The following is a 15,357-nucleotide window of genomic DNA, read 5'->3' as shown; positions in this document are numbered from 1 at the left end:
TAATTTTTTTTTTTTTGTTGTTGTTTTTTGTTGTTTTTTACATTTCCAGCATTTAGCAGATCCCCTTATCCAGAGCGACTTACATTTTCATCGCATTTTATACAACTAAACAATTAAGGGTTAAGGGCCTTGCTCAGAGGCCCAGCGGCAGCAGCCTGGTGGACGTGGGACTCGAACCCACAACCTTCCGACTGGTATTCCAGCACCTTAACCACTAGATCTCCACATCCCTATTGTTTCATAACTAAGTACGTACCAGATAAGAGCAGACTATACCAGCTCCAGGCTTTCGTTCCAGTAACACAAGCTGGCCTCATTCAGTGCTTTCACCAATCACATTGAGTAAATAAATGTCTTAATGTGTTTCTAATGTCCTATTTATGTATTCATGTGCTACTAATGTCCTATTAATATAACTACTCAGTTATTATTCATGAACTACAGCAAGTAATATTAACCTGCAGCTCATGACCCTACACTTATTTCCCCTGCAGGAATATATTTATTACACAATTCAGTAGTGAAGAACAAAATCAGGATAATTTAAAAAAAAAAAAAAACATTTCTAAGAGAAACTCACAACTTCACAATCACTGGATTTATTATAAGGGTCACTGTTGATATAGATATATTATTACCATAGAAAGAATAAAGGTCAAACCATGGATATATGTGATTTATGACGATGTGTGGTTACTGACAATAAACCAGTGATCAAACAGGGTATTCAAAACCACATAAAAAAATATATAAATTATTTTATTTGGAAAAAAATATTCTACAAGGAGTCGGATAATTTGACTCAGTTAGAACGAGTCGGTTCATTAGAGTGAGTCGGAATATTCATCACTTAAGAGTGAGAGGATTCAGAGTAAATCTCTTACCCAGCTCTGGAATCGGAACGAAGTTTCATTAAGGTCTGTGTCTGGTGAAACGTCCTTGTGCACCTGCTAGAAAGGACAAATGAAAGACAGGAGTCTGCCAGAATTAGGTCGCTGTCAGGCCGCTATGGAGCTCCAGCAGCGCAATAAAACCTCCGTGAAAAGTGCGTGTGGTCCGTGAGAGCTGGAGAAAGCCGTGTGTCCGCCTCCTGTTGATTCAATGAGCGCAGGACATGACATCACACTCACGCTGTTGTCTTAAAGGGACCTCACCTCATTTAGTCCTGACTACTTCCATGAATTTATGCTTATAACACATTATTCTGGCTGCCAGGAATCTCTTTCTGTGTTCAGAGAAGAATCCCAACTTATGGAAACACATGCTTCTGTAATACAACAGAAATATTCCTGCCAGAGGAACAGTTTCTTTCCCCTGATTAACAAATCAACATTATTCTATTCCCTGCTTCATATCTATAAGTGCTGCATTATCAGAACTGTCAGTCATCACATCATCCATATAGGTTACACACACTACTGCTGCTGTATATTTTACAAAAAGCATTATATTGCACAATATTGTTATTTGCACTACCATGCACTCACTCACACTTTATGTAGCCCACACCCCAGGGTCAGGGCATCTCCAAAACAGGAGGTCTGGCAGGTTTGGCAGTACAAGTAGATCCTAGACAATATCAAATAAGTGGTTTAAATCTACGGATATCGTGTAGTCTAGAGATAAGCGTATAGTAACTGTGACACTACATGCCCTGTGATGAACTGGAGTTCCATCCATCATGAATTCCACTATGTAAATGCTTAGTGTTCCTGGAATAGGATCCAGGGCGCCGAACAGGATAAAGCAGTTTCTTAATTTGAATAAATAAATGAAACTTTGACACACAATCTCATAATTTGATTTGGTCAATGACTTTTTTTCTGACATAATGAGCGTTACAACATGTCATATTGGAAATTTACTTTGCCTAATATCTGTTATATTTTCAACAAAAAGAAAAGAAAAGACAGCAAAGGTGAATGATATTGATAGATTTTTGCAAAGCAAGTTGCTTTTAAGTTGAAAAGCAACTTACAAAATGCTTTGCAAAAATCTATCAATAAACACTGCTTCACTAGGTCAGAGATTAAGAATACCATCAGTCTAAAAATTCTGTTGAAAGGCAATGAAGTACGTATACAGCCTTTTTTAAAGTGCTAATTTAAGTATTTCAGGAACAGGTAGGTCTGTAGATGTGTTTGAAGACTGCTAGTGTGCTATGAGTGCTGTTTTGACATCTAGGGGAAGTTCATTCCACTAACCAGGTGCCAGAATAGAGAAATGTCTTAATGCACACCTTCCTTGAAAGTCTATCATATAGGTTGTTAAAAGAGCTAGATACATTTACATTATCCTGTCATAAATATTTTACTTTGTCCTTTGATACAGTTACTTAATCTAAAAATATCAAAATGTGTTTATAACCACTGCAGAATTGTGCCACCTATCTCTGTTTATTAGAGCATAGCATTACTTTTTGTGACCTTTAGCACAAAACTCTTTTGAACTGTTTATTCACCAGCAGCCTCTGCCCTACAGACTCTTTCGGGTGAAATGACATTTAGGAAATTGTCAACATAACATCCTACTGCAAGCAAACAGCATGAAAAGATCTTGAGGTCACTGAAATGCTCAGAAGAAGAAAGGGATATCATAATAGTGCACAACAATGCATCCAAATGTGTCCCTTGTGAATAAATGTAAATGGAAGCTCCAGGGAATACACCATTAGTTTGACATTTCAATTTTGAGGCTATGAGACAAGAAGAAATGATTGTTTAACTTTAAGAAATCTATTGAACTCAACTGAAAAGACCTGAACATGTTTTGCATATAAACTGTATTGAATACTGCATACTTTAGTAGCATATAAAGTCTGTCTGTCAGTAGGACCAGCTTGATCCGTGCTTTAGCAACTAGTGTCTGGGTGGAAAGTCTGAGCTGAATTTCTTCAGCAGTGAAGAAAAAGAAAAGCATGTTTGCCTCTTAACTCCAGGGCTGGGAGTTCAATCCCCACCTCTGCCCTGTTTGTGCAGAGTTTGAATGTTCTACCTGTGCTTCAGGGGTTTCCTCCGGTACCCCGGTTTCCTTGTCAAATCCAAAGACATGAATTTGTAGGCTGATGGGCATTTCTAAATTGTCTCTAGTGTGTTAATCGGTGTGTGACCTTGTGTGTGATTGTGACATAATGTTCATGACATTGTGTTATGATCCTGTTTAGGATAAGCAATGCAGAAAATGGATGGATATCCAAGTGTTCCTCCTACCAGTTTTCATTCGTCAGCAGTTGTGTCAGTTGTACTGCTTAACCAAAATGTGCTACAGGTGGATCCTAAAATGTGAACAATGTATATTCCTATATTGTGTGTTTGTGGTATGGCTTATAAACTTTTTTGTAATAGAAGATAGAAGTTCTTAATGTCATTTGTAAAGTTTTCTGGACCGTACTCTACAGAATTAAGGACATTCAGTGGACAAACTGAGGACGTCATTTTATTAGCTGAGGGAAATTAAGCAAATTAATTCTACATTAAGACCAGTAGGTGGCACCCAAAGCTTATTTAAAAAAAAAAAAAACTGCTTCGTTATTGCTTATTTTAGAGTTAATACATAGAATTAAATATACTGAAAAAGTAATTTGTGTAGGAAACGTGTTGTTGTAGTAGTAGTAGTAGTTGTTGTTTTTAACAGAATAAAATGTTAACCAGTGTACACATTAAGAGCATCGTCCTGGTTACACTTTTTTGCAAAAATAAATAAATTAATTAAAAAAATAAACAGATAGATAGATAGATAGATAGATAGATAGATAGATAGATAGATAGATAGATAGATAGATAGATAGATAGATAGATAAATGGGACACGGGATAAATAAATAAATAAACATAAACAAAAAATAAACACAAATAAATAATTTAATAAATAAATAAATAAATAATTTTGACAGAGAGAAAGTAAGAGAGAGAGAGAGAGAGAGAGAGAGAGAGAGAGAGAGAGAGAGAGAGAGAGAGAGAGAGAGAGAGAGAGAGACCCTTCCTGCCTTCATGGCTCCTGTTTCTTTGTTAGACTTTGATGGAGCTGTAGATAATGTGGGTCTCCCAGGTGCAGTACACCTCCCACACCTAAATAATTGAAAGCACTTGTTCTCTTATGTCAACCTCACATACCTCTGAGAAGCTGCACTGCTTCTAGTAACCACAGGATTGAAAAATAACATTGCATACACACCAAAGAGAAAGTCCAGTAACAGTTAGATCATCAGGGCCAACAGACATACAGTGATGCACCTCTACAGTGATGGCAGGATTGTTATGTAAAGTGTCTCTTTGCCAATGTTTAGAAAAAAAAGGACTGATATGACCATCTAAAATAGACATTTTGGTAATGTCAGTTTACTACCTGGGATAGGAACTAGGCTTGTGGTTTAGGATGATGTCTAATACTGGTCAGAGGAGTCGGAATGGCTGGATGGCACTATACAAAAAGAATTACATATATGAAATCAGCACATGCTAACCATTTATAAAATTACACAACAGCTTTATACAAAAAGGTTGTTACTAAAAGCCTTTTTTGTACAGAACTGAGTGTTAAAAATCCTTAAAGTCCCTTAAAAATTATGAAACTTTCTTTTATAAGAGTACTTAGCGATATAGTCTTGTTTCTATTAGATGAAGCTAACTCTTCAGTTAAGTTCCATATAAATACAAATACATTTATGAACTGACAGGAAAAAAGCTTGTCTCTTTCTTTTGAAGTCTACAGAGTACCTTAGTTTAGCTTTAACTTTACTTAGCAAACTAGATAGTGGAATTTATTGGAGAGATATGTTAAGTCATATCCTGTGGGCACTTTCTAGCTTGTTGATTCCTGTATCACTCTGAGTAATGTCCTTCTATCTCACCCCCTTATCCACCCCAAATCTCTCTCTACATCATTCTAGTGGTAACTGGTACGTAAGCTTTTTCCCCACTGCTTTCAGATGAAGGAAATCTATTGTTACCACGCTGACTGACATCTCTTAAGCCCACTGAAACTCTACCTGCCCGTCTACTCTTACGCTGTGACAGAAAAGAGGCCCAGACCCCGGCCCTCACTGACATCTCCCTCCGTCAGGCTAATCTGTGTCCTGTGTCCTCTGTGTGTGTGTGTGTGTGTGTGTGTGTGTGTGTGAGTGAGATCTTAGGAATGTACCTTTATTGTCATTAGCCATGAGGATTTTATGTGCCTGCTGAAATATAGCTGCTCTGATTCTACCTCAGAACGTCAACCCCTTACTCTTGCAGGGGTTTTAAGTAGGGCAGTAATATATATATTATATTGGTGTAAGTCACATTGGATTACAAGAAATAGCAACCAGCTGATTTTTATTCTATTCTATTTTATTTTATTCTATTCTATCATAACCAAGAACTACTTTATTCGGGCGTTTTTTCAGTAACTGCTTTATCCTGGCCAAGACTGTGGTGGATCCAACGGTACACCGGGCACAAGATACAAGGCAAATTAGCATAGACAGCATAGACATGGAAGGAAACCAGAGAACCCTTGAGGAACCCAGAGTTTATGATAAAACCAGGGGCCCTGGAGCTGTGAGGCTTCAACGCTACATGCTGAACAACCCATAAACCTCAGACCACAATCCCATTATTTCGTGTGTGTGTATATTTTTGCGTTATAAAAATTTGTGTGCTGTTGTTCTTTCTATTATGAAAACCCCTCAACTCTGCTTTTCAATGTGTTTGTTTGCATAACTAGGCATGTTTCTCTTCGGCATGCAGATCAGTTAATTTTTAAAATACCTCTTTGTGCTGAATAGTTACTGATATTATGCTAATAATTATTAATGGAAATAATAATTTATCAGGATCTATCAAATATATTGAGTACTGTAATGTTCATGCTATTTTAGATTCTATGAATTTGCATATTGTAAACAGCCCTTTGGTGAATCAGTTTGGGTTGTATTTGCATATTGGAACATGATCGGCTGTTATATTTTCTGATGCAATAACACATACCTGTGACATGTTTAGCACGAAATCAAACTTTTTCAGGTGTTTCTTAAAAGGACATGTTACAACTGCAGCACTGATAATTTTCACCTTTAAAAGGATTTCACACAATTTCAAATTTTCATTAAGACATTATCATTTTCAAATGATTTCAACAGCGTGAATTGGATTCTGCCTTAAAAATGGAGGTCACTCTGTATAATTGAATCAGCCAAATGAATACATTCAAATGTACCTATACTTATTAACAAATCTGGACTATGCACGAGAATTAAAAAAAATAATTTTGACATTATGTTCATCTTCTTCTTGTCTTTTACAAGAATTTGCATATTTCTTTACATTGACATCTGTTTTACATTCATCATACTGTGTTTGCACCACAGGGCAAAGTAGAAAGAAAACAGAAAATTCCAAATAAGGTTTAATTATATAGCTGCAATCATTGTCCAGTGTTTCAATTCCATACAAAATAAATATACATATTTTACAAGAATTCCAGTGTCTTATGGAAAGTATGAAAAAACACAAGCAACAGTGTTCAGGATTGCTTCAAAACACTGAAGTGGTTCTAACAGAATGGGGAAACAAAATGACAGCAGTAAGAGCCCAGTGTTTTCTTATATTTCAGTCCTCTCATGTCCAGTTAAAATATTTCATAAAAAACATGGCAAACACATAACATTTTTTATTTGAATTAATCACTAACTCTTCACATTTCATAATTTACTATAAAAAAATATCGCATCTTTCGTCTGCATTATGGGAAGTGTGCACCAGAAGAAAGAGAAATGACGTTTGTTGTCATCTTGTGAACTCTAAGGCACCAGAGTGACCGAAAAGTTAACTATGTTAACTTCCATTGAGTACAAAGTTGAACTGTATGTTATCTTTAAAAAAATCATTATAAAATGTGCCTGAAAACTCACAAAAACAGTCCATATACAAAATAGTAATTTTCACCATTATCTACATAATTACAAAACAAAACTCCTCTCGGAGGACAGACACAGACTAGGGCACTTGGTGAAAAATTCAGCTCATACTTGCATTAACTAAAAGTCTTTTTATCTCACAAGATTTATCTGAAGTCTTTCCCACTCATTCAGTTCAGATAAGTACTAGTGATAGCATCCTTTACCACATTTAGTAGTTTTTAGCTCGAGTCATTTGTAGCATACAGCTCGGCATCGTGGGGGATGTAGTCTACACATCTTGCAGCAGTTTGGCACAGTGCGTATCGCCTCAAGCTCAGTTTTATACATTCCCTTTTGTCATTTATGTTTCTGTCCCAGGCAAGCAGAAGTCTGCAGTAATACTGTTCTCCAAGGGAGTTACAGAGGTCGAGAATGAGAGGCCAGGAGATCCATAAAATGTGTTTATCATTCTATCCGTCAGATCGCCCCTCTCTTCACTTCTCTGCTCTTCTGTATTATGTAGAGAGCCTCCTTTATGCAGGGAAAGACTCCTCTGGCTTCCTGCTGGGTCAGATTGAGGTTTCATTACTGCCTCTGGGAGGAAAAAAGAGAAAAAGCGAGGGATGGAGAAAAAGAAAGACATAAGAGATGGAGTGAGTGACAACATGCTGGTTAGATGGGATTTCAGGTAGGGCTACAGGCAGATGGGACAAAAGTCCATGCAAAAGTGTAGGTAAAGAGAGAAATGTTTTTCACAAGCATAAAAGATTGTGTTATGTCATATTGTTAGGGGTTACATGACTACTTACTCTGAGTCTGACTGGTTTCCTCCGTTGATGTTCAGGACAACTCCGTTCTGCTGCTCTCGGGAAGTCACAAGACGGTGGGGGTTTTTGATGAGGACGTTATGACTGTTAACACCATCATTGGGGGTTACAGGTGCCGTGTGTGAGGAGATGGTAGGAGGGTTGTAGTCTGAAAGCTTCTCTCTCAGTTTGTTCTTCATGTTCTTGTCTGAAAGTGGTGGAGGATATGTGATCTTGTTCTTCAGAATGCCTGTGGACAAAAGGGAGTTATAAACAGATGTATAAAAAAACAAACAAATGTATAAATGTTATCCATCCATCCCATCATCCTTCTACTTATCAAGATTCCCATCCATCCAACATCCAGTGTGCAAATTCCCATCCACATAACAAATCATGCAGCCAGCCAGACATCTCATCTGTCCCAACTCCTTTCAACTTATCAAGTTGAAAGACAAGAAGATTTTATTGTCATTTCAACCATATATAGCTGTTGCAGTACACAGTAAATTGAGACAATGTTTCTCCATGACCAGGGTGCTACATAAAACAAAGACAGAGCTAAGGACTTAAGTAAGTTAGTCCTAGCCACATAAAGTGCATCTGTGCAACCTGGTGCAAGAAGTGCAGAACAAAAGACAATGCAAACAAACAATACAAAGTACTCACTGTATATGCTAAAGTATATGAGCAAAAATATAGGTATGAACACTTAATAGCAGCAGTTATATGAGATATTGTAATGAGTTCTAGCCTCACATCCATCCATCCATCCATCCTTCCATCCATTCATCATCCCATCAATAGGCTATCCAGTAGCCTCATATTCATCCATCCATCCATCCATCCATCCATTTAGCATTCCTTCTATATTATCTACATATAACCAATGTAGCCTCATATCAGTTTAATCATTCACCCATCCATCCATCCATCCATCCATCCATCCATCCATCCATCCATCCATCCATCCATCCATCCATCCATTTATCCATCCAGCATCCCATCAAAGCCCTCTGCATGTCATCTATATAGCCTCACGTCAATCCAGCTATCCATACATCTCTCTATACATTTTCCATTCGTCTATCCTTTCAGTTATTTATATACCTATTCATATAGCATCCCATCTATGTGCCACTCCACATTTATCATCCATCCATCCATCCATCCATCCATCCATCCATCCATCCATCCATCCATCCATCCATCCATCCATCCATCCATCCATCCATCCATCCATCCATCCATCCATCCATCCATCCATCCATCCATACCTCCAGCCATCCTTCATATCAATAAATGGCCTTACAAAATAACAGCATGTTTATTGGTATGAATGTTGGTTTCCAAATTTGTTTGAGGTACCAGTTGTTTCTGATAACAGACAAAAAGTGTTCTATGTCCCACAAACAGTTGTATTAAATGTTATTTCTTTCCTCACCCTTCCTCTGTTCTGGCTGGTGGTTGCTGTTTGTCTGGTTACTGGTTCCCCCATCTTTGCTTGATGAGTCCTTATCCTGAGGTGGTTCTCCAATGTGGTTCAGTTTGTTCTCCTGATGGAGCTCCACATTCACTTTTGTCTCCACCCTCAGTCTCTCTGCCCCACCAGCCTCCTCACTGTCACTCGCTGTTGTGGCCTCAGCAGGCCAGTACGGCTTCACGTGATTAGACACTGAGTCCACTGTGGCAGAAATGAGAGAGAGAGAGAGAGAGAGAGAGAGAGGGAGAGAGAGAGAGAGAGAGAGAGAGAGAGAGAGAGAGAGAGAGAGAGAGAGAGAGAAGTGAATACAATATATGAGAAAAGAAAAGCACATATCTTCCTTCAGTAAGCTGATTATGTACAATGATATTAAAAATGAATTCTGAGAGTCCAGTGATGATTAATAAATAAACAGCAGAACCTTTTGGAGTGCTGTGTAGTGGCTGTCGCTCATTGTTCCACTTGGGCTTCATATGGATTTCTTCATCGTCATCCTCACTGTCAGAGGAGTGGGACGAAGCGTAGGAGCTGCTGTGCTCGTCTACAGATAGCTCGCTGTCTGAGTCTGAGTCTGTCAACAGCACACAAAAAACAACTCAACATACAAGCATAACTCAGTCAGTGGATCTGCTGCAAAATGCCTGCACATCTTTAAAAACTAGGTTTTAGAAACATGTTTACACAAACATGTTCATGAAACAAAGCAATAAAATGTGATGTTAAAACGAGTATTAAGAATGAAAAATCTTGTACCATCCGGCTTAGTTCCGTTGCGGTGGAACAAGGAGCCATCAATGTCAGTTAGTCCTGCTTTTGCTGTTCCTGAGGAGACGCTGGGCTTCTGGTCATCTCTGTGTTTGTGAGAGAGTTAGGGAAAGAGAGAAAGAGGATGCGCAGAGATGAATAAACAGAATAGAGAAATACAGTGAGAAATGAACAAGGAGCTACATCCCTGTTATCCTATTTATCCATCCTTCCATACATCCACACATCAATTTATTCCTTCCATCATTGCATACATATACTTTACGTAGTACACAGTGCATGGAGTAAGTGCACAGTGCGCAGGACATCATTTGGGACACAACTTAACACTATCTTATTTGGTGAATTTAACTAGAGTTTATCATATAGTGTAAAGTTGCCTAGCCTTCTAAAACCTGCCACAATGTGTTGACTTCCTGAATAAGAAGGTATAATACTGAAACCCCAGCTGTGTATTTCAGACTAATAAATTACTGTCACCAATCTGACACTGATCTCAACAACCCCTATTGGTAATTCTAGGCTTTTCAGTGTGTAGCTACAACAAAGCACTGCACTTCTACTGACTCCTGATGACTGATGTGTTAGCTGGAGGCACTTAAGCTACATGTCCGAGTCTGTTCTAGTTGGGCTCAAAATTTCCCAAACGATTACCACTCTGCCTTAGTCAGACATAATTTAAAGATTACAGTGGCAGATTAAATGGCTGTATGCCTGACTTCTCTTGAATAGGACTTGATATCAGTGATATCATACTGAGGAATGATATTAAATCAGTGCAGGTACATTTTTTTTGTGTGTGTGTGTGTGTGTGTGTGTGTGTGTGTGTGTGTGTGTGTGTGTGTGTGTGTGTGTGTGTGTGTGTTTGCAAAACTTCAGTGTTGTAGAGCTGTGGCAGTGCCATGCGCATGAGCCAAAAGAGTTTTAGGATTGTTTTACATAAAATCATGAAAAGGTTAGAGTAGGTATGTCAGGCATTCGAGAGAAAAAAGAGCAAGGGATAACAACAAGAGTAAAGGAATTAGAGAAAAAACAGAGAGAGTTGGTGAGAGAAAAAGAGAGGAAAGGTGTGGCAGTGCCATGCATGCAGCAGACTGTTACCTGAAAGTGTAAGTGAGGTAGCCGCTGTGGCTCTTGGCTGACCTGATGGTGCTCTCCAGAGACACGGTGGACTCTCCGATTGCTGAGCGGAACATTGTTCCATCCTCTGTGTAAGTGTTGTTGCAGTTCAGGGAGCGCTGGGAATGGGGAACAAGAAGAATGATGATGCACCGTTGCCAATAGTAATAAAACAAAGATTCATATTATTATCTCATATTGTACTCTGAATGTAAACTATGGATTAAATTAAACTGAAATCTTGTTATTCAAGTATCCTGCAAAGAAAATATGAATTATCCACCTTTGCTATTTAAAGCATGTAAATCTTAGCTGACTCTTTGCTTCCAATCGTGACATGAAATGCCACCATCTCATAAGGCAGAACACATGGTTATTACAGCTTTATCGTTTGAGTACCAGTTTTAAAGACGGATACACTAACACTGTTTGAACACTAACACTGTGTAAACGCTAGCATTAAAAGTTTAATGTTTCCAGTGTTCAACTGAATTAAGGATGTACCACCTTCCTGTCATTAGCCGGCTAACAGGAGGCCTTTAAATGTTACTGAGCCTTATAAAGGCCAGGTCTGTTCACATTTGTCTTTAAGACTGATACTCAAACGATTAAGCTTCCTGTAATGAACTCAACACGTTTTAGATAAAACTATTTTATGTAGAAAGCAGCACCTAAATAACAGTTAGCTAATATGTACATGCTTTTCCTTGCAGTGTATTTTTTCAGTCTGCATTATACAGATTAGGTAGGGTTGAACACTCCTACTGACATGCTGAAATACAGATACTTTCTCATCTTTTTAAAATGCACAATCAAATTGCTAGTGTGTTTGAAGACGGTAGACAGCCTGAAACAACATTTGTCACTTTTACCCTACAGTGCACAAGTGGCATAATAATGACACAAGTGGCATAATAATATCAATCTTGACACTTGATTTATGTTTTTCCATATTTTCAGTAGTAAAAGGTTAATACATGCTAATGTATATAATCAAAAAAAAAAAAAAAGGTCCAAGAATAGTTCACAATGCATGTGAAGATTTAATTAGTCCATACTATACTCGAACAACAGACAGTGTATCAGACATTAATGCTGTCAGAGAGAGACCATGGTGTGTAAGTGACTGAGAGGTTTCATTTCTGCTACACAGCCCCATCCTAAACTTACAGTCAGCAGAGAAGCACGTGTCGTAGTCGACTCATCCGGGACCGGCTTCTTTCCTGTGAACACGAGCTTCAGATTCTTCCTCACTTCTTTACTCAGCACACAGTGGAAAAGGAAGATAAAAATTCCCTGCAAAAGCACATAAATTCCCAATAAATCTTACCCAGTGATGTGTAATTCAAAGCCATACTGTATTTTAAATCAGGTCAAGCTGTTAATTCTCTAGCTATTATATAATATTTAGGAAACATTTACAAGAAACTATTATGAGGATATGTATGTTCTATCAATGTTCTAACTAATAAATAAAGAATATATATAAAAACCCTAAATGCTGTCAGATTTGTAGGAACTTTCTCAAGTCAAAAAAAAAATCAACAATCAGAATTTGATTTGAAAAAAAAATATATATATATATATATATCATGTATTATCATGTATCCTAATATATTTAAATGAAATCCAGTTTAATTAGTTAATTTTAAGTTGTACGGACAAACATGGAAAAGTTCAGAGTATTATTTCCATATTCAGCAACATGAAGTCGGTCATTAATTTCATTATAACATTATTATTACTACATTTATTATTACAAATGAATATTTTCACCATTCTGAATATTTTCAGAATCCAGATTATGGCATAAGTGTTTCATATTGGCATTAGTTTAGTAAACTCACCTGCAAACAGCTGAAAATGGCAAACAGATAGTGGAAGATCATGACATTACTGTTGACAGCCATGAGGCCCAACAACCAGGTAGCACTGATGAGCAGCAAGAGCAGGAAGGCCATCCGCAGCGCAGGACTGGACACACACAAACACACAAATATTTAAAAAAAAAAATGAATTATCATAAAAATCCTAGGTACTTGAAGTCTATATGTGGATATAATCACTCACATGGCTCCAGACTTCTCAAAGCTTCTGCGCCTGCGTCCACATGATGCCTTGGCTGCCAGCACAAAGATCACTATGTTCACCTGTGAGACAGATCAGGCCAAATGTGTGAAGCTTTCATGAGATTTACGCTAAGAACTTTAAGTTACAAAATATAAGTTACAAAATAAAACAAAAAAAGCATGATATTAAATAAATAAAGTTCTGTAGAAGGGAAAATGGTTTACTAAGTATATACATAATTTAGTGATAGTGTCTACTGTGAACATGATTCAGAATATTTTCCTGTGCATGTGCTGAGTTTTGTAATGCACTGACCAGCACAACAACGGCGATGGGTCCAGCGAAGCTCCAGATCAGTGTGTCATGGACCGAGAGCCAGCAAAAATCTGGGTTGCCATAGCCTTGTGGATCTAATCCAACAGCTAGACCTGCAAACACACACAAACACACATCATGGATGTAAAGAGAGCAGCTTATGGGCTGAAGAAGAGTATGGCTGGCCTCTATTATATGTGTGCTAGACCTGGTTTTGCGCTGGCTTTGACAGGCTGCTAGAGGCATAAGTGATACCCTAAATCCAACACACTTCAGATGAGATGTTCTAACTAAACAGCAAGAAAAGAATTGTGTGTGTGAGAGACTGAGAGAGGGAGAGGGAGAGAGAGAGATCTTGCTCCACATACTTCTCCCTAAATAGAGAGAGATACTGAAGTGGCATTAGGAATGAAGGCAGGAAATTAGAGAGGATGATAGAGAGAGAGAGAGAGAGAGAAGGAAAAAGAGACAAGCTTCTTTCCCACAGGGATCACAGCAATTGTTTCACCAAAGAGACAAGTTCCAGCGTGACTTCATAGTGGTGTGGTTTGTGTTAAGCATTTTTACATGTCTGTTTGTGTATGTATGTTTATGGATGTACACCAGTTTATTTACCTGTCTTGTACTTAGTCATTGCAATTTGTTCATAACAACAGTGTATTTACATCGATGGGAGGTTTTCTGAGTAATATAGTTCATGAAAAGCTACAGTGCAAAGATAAATTAAAGAAAAAATAAACAAACTCCTCGTTATCTTTAGGTTACGTCCCGAAGTCTTTTAAGTTGGCAGTTATTAGGCCACTCATCAAAAAACCTAACTTAGACCCTAATGAACTATCAAATTACAGACCTATCTCACACCTCCCGTTTATGTCTAAAATACTTGAAAAGGTTGTGTCTGTTCAACTGAGCTCCTTCTTACAGGAGAGCAACATCCTTGAAGAGTTTCAGTCAGGTTTCAGGCCCCATCATAGCACAGAAACTGCACTTGTTAAAGTTATAAACGACTTGTTCTTAGCTTCGGACCAAGACTGTATGTCACTATTAGTTCTACTTGACCTTAGTGCTGCATTCGACACTATAGATCACAACATTCTTCTAGATCGCTTACAATATTACACAGGTATTCATGGTCAGGCTTTAAGCTGGTTTAGATCCTATCTGTCTGACCGATACCATTTTGTAGAATTAAATGGTGAATCCTCCAGTTTACTACCAGTTAATTATGGGGTCCCTCAAGGATCAGTTCTAGGACCTCTGCTTTTCTCTATATACATGCTTCCATTAGGGAACATTATTAGAAGACATGGGATTAGTTTCCATTGTTATGCTGATGACACACAGTTATATATCTCATCAAAACCAGATGAAATAGCCACAGTGTCCAAATTAACTCGGTGCCTTAGAGAGATAAAAGACTGGATGAGCTGCAACTTTCTATTGTTAAACTCCGATAAGACTGAAATACTACTCATAGGTCCAAAAACCAGTGCACATAAACTCTCACAACTTAACTCCCATTTAGAGGGATGTACTATTACAAGTAGCTCGACAGTGAAAGACCTCGGTGTTATACTAGACAGTAACTTGTCTTTTAAAAATCATATCGCCCATACTACCAAAACAGCCTTCTTCCACCTTAGAAACATTGCCAAGCTGAGAAACATCCTGTCTGTATCTGATGCTGAGAAGCTAGTTCATGCGTTCATGACCTCTAGACTGGACTATTGTAATGCATTACTAGGTGGTTGTCCTGCATCTTTAATAAATAGGTTACAGTTAGTCCAAAATGCAGCTGCCAGAGTTCTCACTAGGACAAGAAAGTATGACCATATAACCCCAATTTTATCATCTCTACACTGGCTACCTGTTAGGTATAGAATTGACTACAAACTGCTGCTACTTACGTACAAGGCTCTTAAT

The 15,357-nt window shown here is 38.0% G+C and overlaps 2 protein-coding genes across 6 annotated transcripts in view; both read right to left on the bottom strand.

The window, feature by feature from the left end:
- The window catches only part of gramd4a (GRAM domain containing 4a), a 34,866-nt gene extending 33,769 nt beyond the window's left edge, over nt 1-1,097 (bottom strand). For both annotated transcript variants that reach the window (XM_047804040.1, XM_027151415.2), the window contains exon 1: nt 885-1,097. In XM_047804040.1, coding sequence (XP_047659996.1) covers nt 885-913 — 29 coding nt within the window. In that variant the 5' untranslated portion in view covers nt 914-1,097. The remainder of the gene's footprint in view (nt 1-884) is intronic.
- A 5,273-nt stretch (nt 1,098-6,370) lies between these two features.
- The window catches only part of celsr1a (cadherin EGF LAG seven-pass G-type receptor 1a), an 80,050-nt gene continuing 71,063 nt past the window's right edge, over nt 6,371-15,357 (bottom strand). For 2 of the 4 annotated variants that reach the window (XM_027151496.2, XM_027151499.2), the window contains 10 exons: nt 13,435-13,547; nt 13,120-13,199; nt 12,897-13,023; nt 12,220-12,345; nt 11,032-11,168; nt 9,919-10,016; nt 9,587-9,736; nt 9,127-9,366; nt 7,686-7,932; nt 6,371-7,437 (listed from right to left, as the gene is read on the bottom strand). In XM_027151496.2, coding sequence (XP_027007297.2) covers nt 7,410-7,437; nt 7,686-7,932; nt 9,127-9,366; nt 9,587-9,736; nt 9,919-10,016; nt 11,032-11,168; nt 12,220-12,345; nt 12,897-13,023; nt 13,120-13,199; nt 13,435-13,547 — 1,346 coding nt within the window. In that variant the 3' untranslated portion in view covers nt 6,371-7,409. Of the gene's footprint in view, nt 7,471-7,685; nt 7,933-9,126; nt 9,367-9,586; nt 9,737-9,918; nt 10,017-11,031; nt 11,169-12,219; nt 12,346-12,896; nt 13,024-13,119; nt 13,200-13,434; nt 13,548-15,357 lie in introns of all 4 variants that reach the window. The other 2 variants (XM_027151497.2, XM_027151498.2) reach the window with 2 other exon arrangements.

Source organism: Tachysurus fulvidraco, chromosome 19, assembly GCF_022655615.1.
Source record: "Tachysurus fulvidraco isolate hzauxx_2018 chromosome 19, HZAU_PFXX_2.0, whole genome shotgun sequence".
In the NCBI taxonomy this organism is placed as follows: Eukaryota; Metazoa; Chordata; class Actinopteri; order Siluriformes; family Bagridae; genus Tachysurus; species Tachysurus fulvidraco.
The sequence above is the reverse complement of the archived record's forward strand: the minus strand, read 5'-3'. Positions and strand labels throughout refer to the sequence as shown.